The sequence below is a fragment of the Psittacula echo genome (genome assembly GCF_963264785.1).
Source record: "Psittacula echo genome assembly, chromosome: 7".
Taxonomy (NCBI): Eukaryota; Metazoa; Chordata; class Aves; order Psittaciformes; family Psittacidae; genus Psittacula; species Psittacula echo.
The window spans coordinates 7,949,770-7,966,039 of record NC_137740.1 but is presented as its reverse complement, the minus strand read 5'-3'; the positions used below and the strand labels follow the sequence as shown (position 1 = coordinate 7,966,039).

Sequence of the window (16,270 nt, the reverse complement as noted above, 5' to 3'; positions counted from 1 at the left end):
CTTGACAACTACAGAAACAAACCCTAAAAAGATTGCAAATTTATCTTTAAAAAAATAAAAATCAGTTTGAACAGGTATTAATTCTTAGACACAGCGCACTCTGTAGTTAAAAGTGGGGGGCTGCTGATCACTGCACACCAGTTACCCTTCCGTGTGCACTCTAAGATAACCTGTGTGAAGTTATTGTATTTGTAGGATGTTAGTTTCCCCACAGAAGAATACTATCATACCAGCTAATATGCAACACATGCTATTAAAATACATTCCTGGCATAACTTTTTTGTAATTTTATCACAACGTGCAATTTATTTGATACTACTTTTAAAAGACTCCTAGAGGCAATGATGAAAAAATAACAGCTTTAAAAAGCTACTGAAAAAATGTTTAAAGTATTACTGAGTCTCAAAACCAAAGGGAATACTTATGACAAATTAAATCTGTGGTCCAGCACAGCTCCTGATGTCAGATATGCCATGTAGAACTTTGTAAATGCTGGGGGTTAGCAATAATATGTTTCTGTGAGAACATGCAGCTTTTAATTTTTAACAACAAAATTGGCCACCTCTGGCCGAAGTGTGATCGTCAAAAGTTGATCTCAGAGCTCAGGATTCTTCGATCCTTGGAAAGCTTTTGATCTATATGATACCTTTTACACTGCAAAATATGTATTGCTTTTCTGAGGGTAAGAAGCCCAAAGGAGAAGGCCAAACCCTAGGTGGGAGATGGCAGTTGTTCCCGATGGGAGGTGTTTCATCATTACAATGACTGTGATTATCTCATTGCTCCTTTATGTATCTCCTGTTCATGTATTATGTTGTTTCACATTTTTATTACTCAAATGGACAGGATCTACATAGGCAGTCAAGTTTAGATCTGTGTTTACACAAGATCCCTCCTTACCACACCACAGATATGAACAAGCAAATAAGCTATCATCATAGAATGGTTTGGGTTGGAAGGGACCTTAAAGACCATCTAATTCCAACCCCCTGCCACAGGCAGGGACACCTTCCACTAGATCAGGTTGCTCCAAGCCCTGTCCAACCTGGCCTTGAACTTTGACTAAGATGCTAAATATTTTAGAAAAATGTAAACATTCCTTGAATATTTCAACTTAAACAATTTGGTAATCTAAGAGCACCTCTGGTGCCCAGTCTCCAAACAGGACACAAGGCAGAGGCATAGTTGGCTCCACACTGTGATATTGTATTTTCCAATATGAACCGGTTCAAAGTGAAGAATTTACAAAAAAATGAAGAAGAGTAATTAAAGGCAGAACTTAGTGAAGAATCAATGATTCTGAGCATTAAGAGTCCTCTGTATTTCCATGAAAAAATCACAGTACATCATAGCACTGCTACCTGCTGCTCTTGGCTTGATGCAGAGGAATGTCTCAAGGAGCAGAGGAATTCAGTCTCCCTTCTCCTTCCATGGAGAAAAGTGATGATGGGTCTGTCTTTGAAAGATATGACCACCACCTACCAGTCATGACTGAAGCCAAGTATTAACCACTCAATGCCTGTCCTCCATTGTGGTATCAATTTTTAGTTACCTACTGGAATCAAACTGATGATACAATCTGATGGGACTAATAGCTTTGCATCCATCCCCGAATTTAACTACCTTCTCAAGACAGTATGAACAAAAATGTCAAGCAGTCATGGCACAATACAGTTGCAGAAAGAGTAACTAAACCTAAAATGCTAATTCTAGCTCTTTTCTCATTAATCAAGTAAACCTGCAAAAGAAAACTAATGCAGAGCAAGCTGCATATCATACATTGTAGTGTACCTGAAAGGCACCTGATGCTATATTTGGAATGTTTTCTGTATGTTCAAACAAAAATGGAAAGCTCTCCTTTGCTTTTGCTTTTCTTAAACTCTTCCCAGCACCTTCAGGTTAATTAATAATTGTACTGGCAAATTTGTCTAGTACACTAAAGGGCAAATTCTCTTCCATACAGAGAACTCTGCTCTCAAATGTATGGATAAAATGTATTAAAATAAATATTAAAAACAGCATAGGATTTTAGATCAAATTTCCTTATTTTGTGTACCAATATAAATAAGAGAGATGTGGTTCTATGTTACAGTCTTGCTCATACAAATACTCCTGTAGTTACTTTTGATTTTTACACACCGGTGGGAAAACTTTGGAAAAATTCCGCCTAAAATGAGGCCCTTTGGCACATGGAGCCCACTATGCTTCTTGCAAAGGACATTTTAGCAGAAAGGCTGCACTGGAGACACTTTTAGCTGCAACATTTTAGCCTGAAGTCCTGCTCAAAAAGCAAAAAGCAGCCACAGGACAAAATGTGATAACCTCTTGTAAAATATCTATTCCCTTTCAGTCTGAACTGGTGTTCAGTCCACAACTGGGATGATTTTGGCTGAAAAAAAATGTGATTTATCAATGGCCAGGTATTTCCCAAGGCCAACCTTACTTTAAGAAACTTTAAAGCTTCAGAAATGGGTGTGAAAAGAAGGTAACCCCTTTCTTGAGCATGAAGAAAACAATGCTGAATATCAAAGATGCAAGATTTCAGATTATTTTTACTCATAATTCTATACACTGCAAAGTCAACATAAGACTCATTAAAATGTTAATGTAAAAATAACATTTTTGTGTTAGGTATTTACATTTTACATAAAAGTAAAAGCTGAGGTCATGAAACAGTATATTAAAATAAGGTTGCTATCCAGTCTCCATAATACAGAGTTACTGCCTTACCCACATCGGTAGGGTCACAACTGTTGATGCAAACACGAGGGGAAAATGAGCAACAGATATAAGACATGGTTTAAAGATGTATAAAGCAGCCTGAATCAAATTATGTGGATACCCTCTTTAGTATCCACACACTAAATATCCAGGGATTCAGATGGAAAAAGCAGAATTTTATCCACTTTTTCTTTATGCAAAAGTAAAGCCTAGATGGGTGGTTATCTATCTTTTCATAAAATGCGGCAGATTTGATTTCATCCTGAAAGGTCCAAACAGATTAGGTGAATACTTCATAACCCCATTTGGTCTGAAACATCCCTCTAGAAACTCATTAATTTTGGATACCATTGGACCCCAAAGAAAATCATTGATAAAAATATAAATAAAATATACCTGGACTCCTTGCTAAAACACTGTACTAAAAATGGAAAACACAAGATGCCCTTGCATATCAGTGGTAGTTTTGATTACTGCCTATCATATTAGAAAGGCATGTAATATGATTTGCTAAGGGATATCCAAAGCTTGCTACAGGTAGATGCAATAATAACCTAGATAAGAAAAGAGAGCATGTTCTGTTATTTTACAGATGCTAGTGAAGCGGGAAAAGCTGTAAGCACATTTGAGTCAGTAAAAGAATTCAGAATAATCTTCACAGACTGGAGAAATATCCTGACAAGTAAAAGGCAATTCAACAAGGTCATGAAAGTCTTCAAGCAGGAGGAACAACTGCACAAATACAGAATAAGAATCAAGCAGTAAGGGAGAAGAAAAGTCATGATGTGAAGAAGACAAGCATCATATTGGGGTGAGTAAACAGAAGGACGGTTTGTACAACCTGAAATAATCCTCTTTCTGTATTTCGCACTGAGAAGGCAGCTTTAGGCACAGTGCATCCAATTACAGAAGGATGATGCAAACCAATTATAGAAGGACCATATCTAGGCTGCAATAAAAAATGTCTACAAAAGGACAAGCTACATGGAAAAGTCTGAAGGAAACTCAGTTTCTTAGTTTAAGGAAAGTGTAGTAAAATATGAGATATGTAAGTCAAAAGAACACAGCAGCAAAGAAAGAGAATACCTCATTGCCTACTGGGTGTGCCAAGATGTAATTGCCATTGATTGCTGCAAGAGAAACTTCAGGTAAGTATTAGGGTGAACTGTCTAAAGGGAGTGAAAGTAAAGTACTGGCAATGGTTACGGAGAAATGCTGAGAAACCTCCCTCACACCAAAGATGAGATCAGACAACCACTGGTCAGAAGTAATGCAGGTACCGTTGAACCTTCTGGCCAGGCATGGACTGAACCCTGTTGTCTGAAGCTCTCGAAGACTCACAGGCAGTCAGAATGGTAACAAAAAGGAGAGGCAAGAGGTCAAAACAGTCACCCTAACCTAAAGGAAGAGGATGGGCATCTGCACTTCTGCAAGGATTCTTTGTTCCAATCAGGCACCCTGCAGTACCAAGGAGATGCATTCATGCCTTCCAGCTGCATTTTGGTACAAACAATTCTGACTCTGCCAGCTCAATGATTTCTTCTGATGGTTGATTTAGATGGATATACACAGCTAAATTTCTCTACATTTTTAATCTGGCATTCAACTTCACTGGTGCAGTTGTGGACTTCTGTTGTTAGATGGACCTGTGAATGACTTCTTCCTCCTTCCTTAAAATAGTCCAATAAGTCTGTCTTGACTACTCGTTCTTCTGCCTTCACCTTTTTTGCACAGAGCACAGCAGAGTTTTATTCTCTCACCTTTTCTGTTCAACAAGCTTAATAACTAGGCTGTAGTTTGAGTACGGTGGGACAGAACCTGCTTTAGGATTTGGTTTTATAGTGGTGACTTAATATATGCTTACAAATGTACTAGTTTAGTTAATTCTTGTGGTTTTAACAATTTTTTGTGTATGACCTTAAAACATCCCTACAGGCATAGAAAACAATGCGTTGTAAACCTTAATCATATTAACAGAGAGACTACTTTCTATTTATAGTTGAATATTATGGAGGCATCCATATTTTACTAATCACAACCTGATTAAAATGCACTCTGCTGGTTTTTAGTTTTCCAAATTTGGACATTTTTAGTCTACTAACATGAAATTACCTTGAAGCACATAAATATTTAAGCAGGGATAGTTTACCTTTTCTGGTGGCTGTATAATAAACAGTTTAACCATCATCTATATACAGGCTGTTTTGTTCCCCATCTAAAGAGACAATCACCTTTTATCCTTTTCCCTTTTTTCTTCATTTCAGTGCTATTAGGAAACTATTCACAAGTACAACCCCTAACAATACTATGCAGTAATTATGACTAGATGACAAAGAGATGCAAACAATTACTGAGCCCATTTTGAAACCCTACACTAATAAAGTCATTAGATGCTGCCCTTGCCATGAGCCTTCTAAAAGCTTCTGAAGTTACAAGAACACACGGCATTGTTCGTTAGGACAATCGCTGCTGGCAGAATGCAAACCTTGAGTTAAACCATGCTGCAAATTGATCTTGACATTCTGTTAAGACCGCCACTAAAATCAAAAGCAAAGGAGAAAAGGAGAAAATGAGCGGGTAGGATGTAATCATGGAACAGAAGGGTTCCCTCCTCACCTTCTTTCCTCTTTCTCCTCAAAACAAACCATACAGAAAATGACAAACTCACTTGGTGTTTGAGAACCTTTATTTTTGAAACATTAATTAGACTTCTGACCTGTTTTTATTGACTGCCACTGTATTGCTATTAAAGAAAATTAAATAAAATATTGCAAAATACAATAGGAAAGGTTTTCACACTGTTCTGTGAAACCTGTTAAGGCTTTAGTGCCTAAAGAACACGTCCAGCAGTTTTTCAAGCAACATATACAGAATCTATGGTCACTGCTGAAGAGGCGGTGAGAAATTAACTCACTGAGTCCAGCTCTTACAGACCTCACACCTGCAATATATTTGCTGAAGGATCAAATAGGATTGGGGAGCTGGAGTAATATGGTCAACTGGTCTTCATCCAGGCATGCATCATCCAGTAGGTTAGTATTAAGGGTCAGCAACTGTGAATATGGCTAATTACTTGATGACGGAAATTGCAGGTGAAGACAACCTGCTGCTGAGAAGTGCTTTAGTCAATTAACTCTTTCCTAAGCTTAAGCAATGTGAAAAACTATCATTTGAACATTAAAACTAACAAGTACCTGTCATCAGAGCTGAGAAAGGCTGGCAACACCTTGAAATACAGCGCCCAAGGGCAATGATATGAAAAGCTAAAAGGCTGCTTACAGACATTTGAGTCACTGTTTTATGGTTTTGGCACTGCTTTACTTGGCAAGCAATGTACACTGGAAATCTGTTAATATTATGCATAATCTATGTTTGTAAATGCTGTGTACAAACATAAGGGTATGTAAGCATGTGAAGGTATACGTGTATATATATGTATTCACTGTATATCTGTCCTGGATACAAACATATTAATACATGCTAATGAATCAACAAAAAAAGTTAGGCATGTGCTTGCATACATATATATATATACCTGTTATACACAAACACATAATTAAATTGGAATGATGCTAATCAGTCAACTCTTTTTGGTGAGAAAGTGCCAGAACTATAGCTGCTTATATCTGGCTCTCCTGCTTATCTACACCATAACCTCTCTGGAAACCTGAGGAATCATTTAGCCCATGCTATAGCCCGATGGAGCTGGTGAGCTGCTGCAGCCACATGCTTGGACCAAGAGGTAGGGCCAGAATTTTCAACACCATTACTACTGCCCCAATACCTCCTGTAAGTATATTTCTGCTGTTTGGGGTGGCATAGTAGCAAATATACATAACAAGCAATGGAAAGGAAATAGTGTTTTTTAAGTTCATGATTTATCACAAATTGAGTGAAATACAGCAAAAAAGTAAAAGACAATAGTGTAGATTTGTGGGCTTTTTTCTTTCTTTGATCACAGACAACATAAATTATAAGAATATTCTAAACTGAAGTCTAAACTATAGGTCATAAAGTTTTCACATAGATTCCCTAACAGTATTATAAAACCACTTTGATTTCCTAAATGAAGGCTAATTGTTTATTATTTTGTGCCTTTTTTATTATTTTTTTTTTACTGTAGTAATGAAACGATTCATAACTTGCAGCATTACCCAAGGTAATTGCTTCCTTTCCTACAAACCTTATATCACAGGCAATTAAAAGTTATAGAAGCCAAATCAAAACATCCTCTTACGTGTATTTACTAGAGCCCTCCTTCAGTTTGACAAAGTAACAGTCCTGGGTGGCTTATGCTCTTTATGCTCTTGCACTACTTCTAACAGTTACCCTGGCTCTTGTGCACAGTGTTTTCATTCTAATCTTACTTACAGAACTCTCTTTGCTCCATTGCAATGGGTGCTGAAAAACATGGTTTAGAGATTTAAGCTGAAAAGTGCTAGTGTACAGTAATGCAGGGTTCAAAGCACATCCCTACATCAGTGTCCACCAAGAAACATATCAAAATGATGACAAGATTTTGGAGCTGGCTTTGTTATGTAATATTCAGCATGGACCCCTATTTCATCAGTGAGAAAAATGGAAACTACTATTTTTGGAGTGGAATGGTATCCATAAATGTCAGAAAGAGAACAGCAGAGAAAAAGAATTGGAATATTCCAGATTTTTTGGCTTATTGAGAAAAGCATTTATATTTGAATTCAATAATGCCATGCTACAATACTGAAAACCTGCCTTTTACTACTGATTTCTAGGTGTCCCTATAGATTGAGGTCAATAAAGTGGGACTGATTTCTCTGCCTTCCCACCCTAGCTTTTCCACTAATGCAATTGCAACAGCACAAATAACTTGCTCTTGGGCTTACACCAGCATGCAAAAAGCAGTTCCTTCTGTTGTTGCCACCACTCAAATAAAAAGCTGTGAACTGTATTCATAGGGATAGAAAACAAAATAAACTCCAAGACCACTGTCACATAATGAAGGGTAGTAATTAAATAGAAGGTACTGAGTATATATTTATGGGAATGCCCACAGTGCACTGGCACTTCCCAAAGGGAGAAGGAAGCATCATGCCTCCTCCGAAGAAATCACAGTCTAAGGAGCAGGATGTGACACTAAACACAACCAAGAAATTATTCTCATTTGAGCCAGCATGCCTTGTTTATCCCTTACTATTTTTTGACCTCACTGTTAATATGACAGCTTCTTTGTTGTTGTTAAGAGGAAGCAAAAAATGAAGGCTTAAAAACCCTATCGCACTACATAATCGGTGAGTAGGTTCATTGAGAATAGCTATAAAGCCTTAAACAAGCCCTTTATTTTGTGTTTTAAGAAGTGTCATAAGGAGTTAATAGGACACAGCTGTACAGGCTCTTTCTAATAAGCAGCTTCTGTCGCTTTGGTCACCACAGGTGTCTCTGTAACCTGCAAACTCTTATTACTAGTGTATCAAAGTTGTGCTACTTAATAGATTTCTTTAGTAAAACACAACAAAGCAATTACATGGCTGTTGATCGTCAGTCATAAAAAACCCCTCAAACACAGTTTTTCAAAAGAAACTACACTGCAATTTTTTGTCATTGTAAAATAAAAGAAACTAGAGAATTAAATAGAAAAGGGAACAATAGAACAGCAGGTAGTCAACTGAACTTAGCCACTACAGATGGTTTAGAAATAGTGTTTCCTTCTACACCAACTTGTGGGATAAAAGAAAAGGAGGAGGCTCCTTACTGCCCATGAATGGCAATACCAAAAGACTTAAGCAACTTTCCAGCCTATGTATTTGGTCCCATGAAAGAACCTAGATGCCTCTTTTTCCTCTCTCTTTTCTGTTTTTAAAACTTCTAATCTGTTTTTGCAACTGCTTTTTTCCATAACCTTTTATTCTTCTCTAGAACAATTTAAACTAGAAACATAGCTGCTGATTCGTCCAGTGATGAAATGCAGAAGGTCAAGCAAGGAATTCCTGTGAAACACAAGTGTCATTTATAAAGTGTATTGGAAAAAGAGACTGTTCTGTCCTCCATCTCCACTTTCAGTAAAGAAATATTAACTACAATTTACATATTTAAGGATAAGAATGGATGAATGCTCTATTCTAACAAGCCACAAAAGAATGAAACAGAAATATGTACTTTTAATTGTTCAGTAATCAATGGAATTGTGTAACAGAAGTGATAAATTTATCCCAGCCCAAATGACTGTTGCATCTTTTGTTCAAAAGTTATAATAACTCTCATTACAGTAATATCTACAAGACATTATCTTGGCAAGCAGTCATCTGTGTAAATAAAGGTGACGAAATAAGGACCAAGTTAGAAAACCAAACAAGTCTGATTTCTAAATATGACTATAATCATAGAATCATTATTTTCAGCAGATTATGATCAACTGATAAGTAACTGAAGAAAAGAGAGGTCTTAACATAAAGATAAGAAAATTCATTAGGAACACACAAAAGACATAGAAAGAGGTGGAATAAAGAGTTTTTTTAATTCCTTTATTCATCAGCAAACTGATGGTACCTCCAAGACATAGGATAGCTTTTGTTATATCAAATCCTATCAAAATAACCTAACATTACCAAAGCAGTGTTCTGTATGAAAACTGTAGTTCAAAAAAGTTCATATGAATTGCAATCTTTTTTTTTTGCACATTTTTTTATATTAATTTATGACATGAATGCTATTCTTAAAGGAAGATTTTCATTAAGAACTGTAGTTATTTCCCCAGATAGTTCTAATGCAGTTACACCTGTATACATACAATTAGCATCACATAATATTATGGCACTGCAATGTAAAACTGCAAAGAGGCGTTCCTAGAACTATGTTTGCAAAATAAACTCAAAAGAAAAAAACAAAAAGGAAATGGTTTATTCAAATATCTTTTTCCTGCACAGTAATAAGAAGTCACTTTGTAATGAAGACAAGGACAGTCCTGTTCTCAGTGAACATCACACACCTTCTTGGATCAGCTAAGAACAAGCATGAAGTTTTTAGCTCAAATAGATATGAAGCAACAGAAGATTTGATACACAGAGATTCAGGTCTTTCTTAAAAGAAAAGGCTGATCCACTTACAATCCAGAGTCTTACCTTGCTCTGTTTGCTTCTTTTGTCATGTCCCATGCCCAGGTTATGAAGTTCTGACTCAGGTAGGATACAATAGATTCAGCACAAAGCATTTGTGAGCAGAAAACGTTGGTTAGTACACTTTCATCATGGTGGAGGTAGATAGCAAGAAGCTTTCTCTGAAAAGACATGAAAGAAGATCAGTGAAAACGTCCTCAGATATTGAGTACTTATAAATTACTGCTGCAGATTTGTGCATTAGTAAAACCTATGGTGTTTATCAAGGGTGCAGAATATCTCAACATGGACACACAGGGGAAAAATCCCAGACGATTTCAAGTTAAATGGCCCATCCCTCCAAATCTGTAATTCTTCTGAATGCTTCCTAATATTTTATTTCAGGTATCAGAAGATGATATATTGCATGAACATGTACAATAACATTTGAATGAAAACCAAAAACCTTATTAAGAGCCTTAGCTTAAGAAACTGAGTGAACCTTTTTTGGCTTGCTGCCCAATAGAGACATTTGGAACATTTCCCCAAGCAAGGAACACACCTCTTGATACAATAGCATCTACAATACAAACCAATTATAAACAACCTGAAAAAATGATAGCACTGCAAATGCGTAAGACGCAACAGAAAGGGCACAGGAGATGTGGATTAAATCCCACATTGATTTTGTGAGTGCTGATATATCTCATTTTATATCTTATCAAAGAGCAGATGTTGAGGATGGTGTTTATGGCCTCTTGAAACAAGATAATTCTGGGCCGAGTTCTTCTGAAACCCTATCAAGTAATGTCTGAGCTTCTTTGCCAGCAGCAAAGAGGTGTGCTGTGTCCCCAGGATAATCTCACACAATCTTTTGGAAAGCAAGTCCATATGTTCGTAAATATAGACATCAGACTGAGAAAAATACAGCTAGTTGAGGACTAAAGCAACTTCTCCCACTGTAGGAGAAGATCAGGTTCAAGACCATCTAAGGAACCTGAAGGTGCACAAGTCCATAGGACATGATGAGATTAACCCACAGGTGCTGAAGGAACTGGTGGATAAAGTGGCTAATCCATTTTGCATCATATTTGAGAAATTAGGTGTTGAAGTTCCCACTGGAAAAGGCGAAACATAACCCCCACTGTAAAAAGGGAAAAAAGAAGGACTTGGGGAAATACAGGCTGGTCAGTCGCACCTCTGTGCCCAGCAAGATCATGGAGCAGATCCTCCTGGAAACTGTGCTAAGGCACATGGAAAATAAGGATGTGATAGCCAACATGGCTTCACTAACATCAAATAGTGCCTGACAAATTTGGTGGCCTTCTATGATGGGGCGACAGTGTTGCTGGATAATGGAAGAACAACTGACATGGACCTGTTGGAGAGATTCTAGAGGAAGCCATGAAGATGCTCCTGCGGACTGGAGCACCTCCACAGCATCTCTGCTATGGAGAGAGGCTGAGAGAGTTGGGGTTGTTCAGCCTAGAAAAGAGAAGGCTCCAGGGAGACCTTAAAGCAGCTTCCAGTGCCTGCAGGTGCTGACAAGAAACCTGGAGAGGGACTTTTTACAAGGGCAGGTAGTGACAGGACAAAGGGGCATGGCTTTAAACTTATTTAGATCTAGATTTAGATTAGATATTAGTAAGAAGTTTTTCACTGTGAGAGTGGTGAGGTGCTGGCATGGGTTGCCCAGGGAAGCTGTGGCTGCCCTATCCCTGGCAGTGTTCAAGGCCAGGTCAGACGGGGCTTGGAGCAACCTGGTCTGTAGTGCAAGTGCAAGGTGTCCCTGCCAGTGGCAGCGGGTTGGAACTGGATGAGCTTTAAGGTCCCCTCCAACTCAAACCATTCTAAGATGCTATATCTGGTATTCAGTGAATCATAAATACCATTCAGAAAATTACAGCTTTCCATTGCCACATACCCATATATATCTCTTTATTTCAAAATCCTACTTGAACATATTTGCTGAGATGGGATGCAATTTTGAGACAAGCTGTCTTTGTAAAAAATCCTGTATGGCTATCACCTCATATACTGCCTTTGGATAAAACTTAATGACTGTTTATAAAAAGAAGAATACATTTGAACATTAGAGTTTGGGAAAGGGATTAGTAATTTGCATTAATGTTTGTCTAATTTAATTTCAGTGATCTTCAGAACCACGTACACATGTGCCAGGAAGGGCCATTAATAAGCCCAACATGCAGAGATCCATATAAGTGCAGCCAACAATGTTGACTGAAACTAAACTTGAAAATCCAGGGCACTGATGCACAATATCAAGCAATAAAACAGCATTTCTGTGGTGATATTTAATTTAAAAAGAAGAAAGAGGCAGGGGAAGATCAGGCACTGTCTGTTTTTGAGGATCAGCCATTCTGCATTTCAAAGCGTCGATCCCTGCAATATCCAGGTTACTGTGCTAGAATCTCGACTATTATATAGCAGTTGTAAGAGAGGGAGGGCAAAGATGTGTTTACTCAGTGATTAGGGCCTTAGAATAAGCCTCTAGCTCCTAGAGAGACAGCTCACCACTTATTCATTTGGACCAATTCACAAAGCCTAGAAAGATTAAACATCCATGCTGAGAAGACAAGCGAATGCAGACGGTGAAAAAGAAATAAAAATTCTTTAAAAACTCTGAGATGACTTCATTATTTTTTCCACAAGGAAACTTTAGGAAAGTGTTTAGTTAGAGAAAAACCCACATTGACCTCTCTCTAAACCCTTAATCTTTCCTTTGTGGTGGCACTGCTTTGTGGTAAGCGGATGGCTTTGCTCTCCTCTTTTCACTGGGAGCGGGTAGAAAAAAAGGCTCTTGAGAAACACTTTTACTTCCAAAGAAACAACCCCATGAAACTGTTAAATATGAGATTCCATACAACAGAATGTTTCAAAATATGTACAGTTTTAGGCTTAAAGATTTAGGGACAAATTTTAGTAAACAGAACAGGCACATACACAATAGAGGTTTACACTGAGCTACTTTACACGTGCATCAACATTTCTGTTGCATCAACAACTCTCACCATGCAAAGACTAAACTCAATCACATATAAAGGACTGTACTTGTGTCTAATAATTGATCCAAAATGTTAAGGTCAGGCACAGACATACTACAAATGAAAAGAGATAGCAGGTGGAACTGAAGTGCTGCAACATGACTTTAAGAAAATCTTAGTGGAAGCCAGGGATATTCTTTCCTTGGAAAAATACATTACCGCAAAAAGCTTGGAATTTGATGCTGTCGGGGATTTTTTGTGTTTTGTTTTGCACTGGGCTTTAATGATTTTTAATTGTTTTTACTAACCCATGGTAGTATATGTTTACAAGTCGGGTTTTGTTGCTTTTATTTCAAGTCTTTGAAAAGTCAGAGTATATTCTATGGCTCTATGACAACTAATACTGAGAACTTTTCAGTCAATATTAATAAAATAGGCTCACTAAACTGTTGAATAGTCTTGGCTTCCATAGAAGAAACCTCTTAATGGAGCACTAATCTGTTCTGTGTTGGATTTCTCAAAAATAAAACGAGTCAGGGGTTATATGATTAACATAAAATTTTAACCAAGAAAGAACAAAATCCTACAGGGAAGAACTTTTACTAATCCCTGTGAAGGCACCAGATATTGAAAAGGTTCTAAGTACTGAACAGCTGATGGACTTCCAAAGGCCTTAGGACTTTAGGAATTTAAGCGATGAAGAAATGTATTTTTCAGAGTACGTGGATGCTGAAAACCAGGCAGTCATACACTGGAATTTTCAGAAGAGGCTTGGATTTACAAACATACTCGGGAGTATAAGTCTCATCAATGTCAGTAAGACTTAAGGACTTAAAAGCTTGAAGCCTAAGCTCCAGGTTTCATTTTATTTCAGAGGAAAAAGGGTCATGAGAATGAGGGGCTGTTTTCAGCATTTGGGCTGTCTAAATGCTTTAAAAAATCCAGACCTCAAGCATTTCTTTTCTGCAGCCTCTGTTGTATTCAGAATGCCTGAGACTCAGCCATACTTTTGCTCCCTTGCCTCATACCGACCACTGAGTATTTGGAATGAAGCACTGCAGCCCTCTCCAGCCTGATTTTGCTCTGTTGATGGAGTATGGCCAGCACATGGCACCCTGGAAGGAAATGTGGGCTGTAGATGGACACTGTACTGCAGCAGGGCAGCCTCTGACAGGCACAGTCCTCTCACCTGTAGCCATGCCCTATGAAACCTCTCTGCCACATCATCCAAAGTATAGCGACCTTCTGATACACCTGATCAAGAGACGTAACATGCACTCCCACACAAGATAAACACATTAAAGACCTGTCCTATGTACCAAAATGGCTATGGTGTCCACTTTGGAACTTCAAAAAAGATAATGCACTTTGTACAGAACTAGAAGAAATGAAGGAGAAGTTGTCACTGAGGCATAAAGAAACATGATGTTGAGAGACTAAATTGATAATCCCTGAGTAATAGGATACCTAATGGGATATCACCCAATAATGTGAATAACTTTGATATCTGAGAAGAACATGAACCTGAATTAGAATAGCAATACAGTCATAAGGGTCAGGAAAATCACAGACCTGAATGGTTATTTTCGAATCTCAGGTTTACAAGTTCAAGTAATGACTGAGACAAAAATGTTCACGATGTAACATCTTCTAGGGACATGAATGTTCTTTCAAGCTGGTAGGCTAATGAATCAAGATCTTAATTTTTCCTCTGAGTTTTATGTAGTGAGAACTAATTCAAATGAACAAAGGGACACATTTGCACATCTTCAAGCCTTTGAAGTGTACAATCTGATCCACCCATCTAAGGTGATCTTGGAGATCAGCCTCCTTGGACACAACTACTCAATCATGCACAATCCTTTTTTCCCTGAGTAGAATGCAAACCTCCTCTAACACTGAAGTAATACACCTTCAAATTTTCTCCACTTTGAAAAAGAATCAAAGGAATAGTGCAGATGGGGATTCATAGGAAGCCTTGTCTGTGTATTTCACACAAAAGAACAAAATCTGCTGAAAATAAGCATTACTAAATTCCCCTGCACAAGTCAAAAGAAAGGAGACAGACACCGAACACAGAGAGGCATAGGGCACTAACCAGCCTCTAGCCTTGTAGAAGAGGATCTGAACTAAACTGTACCCCACAGGTTCCTGAAGTGGGAGTGAGATGACTCCAGTAATCTTCTGATCTGGTCTTTCATATTACACAAGGCATAAGATATCCCTAAACTAATTCCTAATTTAATCTCCAGTAATTTTATCTTCCAGTAAAACATCTAGCCTCAAAAACCCATCAGTGACAGAGAATCCATGTGAACCATGGTAAGCTGTTCAAACGGCTAACCACTCTCCCAGGTAAAGGTGCATTTTATTTTTAAGCCTGATTTAGTCTACTTTCATCTTCCAACTATTTGATCCTATTATACTGTTGTATCTCTATTTCAATCAATTGAACTTGTAGTGATATCTTACATAATGGCAAAGAATATCCAGTAATTAAAACCAAACTCAAAGAAGATCTATAAATCACAAGCTTTGAAAGAAAAGGAAATGTAGAGTGTGGCAGTCAATGTCAAAAAACATCCATTATTTAATATCAAGTACAGAGGATGCTGAAGAATGCTGAAGAGACCCATACCCAGGTCTAACCTTTCAGATATGAAAGATGAAGCTATTCTTCAGATATGAAGAACAAAGGGTATGCAGGCATACAGTGAGACTACTGAACTGGTATGTTGCAGCAAACTTTCTAAGCAATAGCTATCCACAAGTTCAGAATTAATGTAAGAATGAAAGGACAGAACTGTTAACCCACACATCAGGCAGGACTGGAAAAAAAATGTAGGTGACTAAAATGGGACTTAACTCAAACTTATGTACTACAGTGTAGCTGCTTTACTCTCCATGGGAATCTGGAGTTATACTTGTATACCTGTCCTCTACTGTTTCTAGCAGACCACGTAGTTCAGTTTTCAAGTTATTTATGCTTAACTGGATTCTGTAAAGTAGTAATTTCTCCATCTAGCAACCCTCAGATAGCTCAACTACAGGTGCATTTTCAAAGCACACCCAGGATACACAATATGATCAAGCCCCTTATGAAATGTAGGAGTAGCAATTTGACTTGCTTTGAAATGTGCCTGGAGTCAATGCACAAGGTGGTGGTGAAGCTGGTGCTTCTTGACATCACTCTGCATTATTTAGGGAAGAAATGGGGGGAAAAAAGATGATGAAGACTAAACCAAAAACCCGCCCTGCAATTGCAATTCAGAACAACTTCTCTCCTCTACTCAAGGTAGCATCTAAAGGACAGACTTCAAATTTCTTTTCCAAGACAAGACGACTGCAGAGTAGTCAATGCTGTTTCCATAATGTGCTCTATCAGAATAATTATCTCTCTGAATCTCTGCTCTGTATTGAGTTCAGCATGAACTTCATGAACTGAAATAATTACAAGGGGTGATTTTCTAAGTT

General features: G+C 37.9%; 1 protein-coding gene across 2 annotated transcripts in view; it reads right to left on the bottom strand.

Annotated features, from left to right (window-relative positions):
- Window positions 1–16,270, bottom strand: part of FAF1 (Fas associated factor 1) — a 170,652-nt gene that overhangs the window by 37,195 nt on the left and 117,187 nt on the right. For both annotated transcript variants that reach the window (XM_080622796.1, XM_080622797.1), the window contains exon 13: window positions 9,819–9,973. In XM_080622796.1, the coding sequence (XP_080478922.1) occupies window positions 9,819–9,973 (155 nt within the window). The remainder of the gene's footprint in view (window positions 1–9,818; window positions 9,974–16,270) is intronic.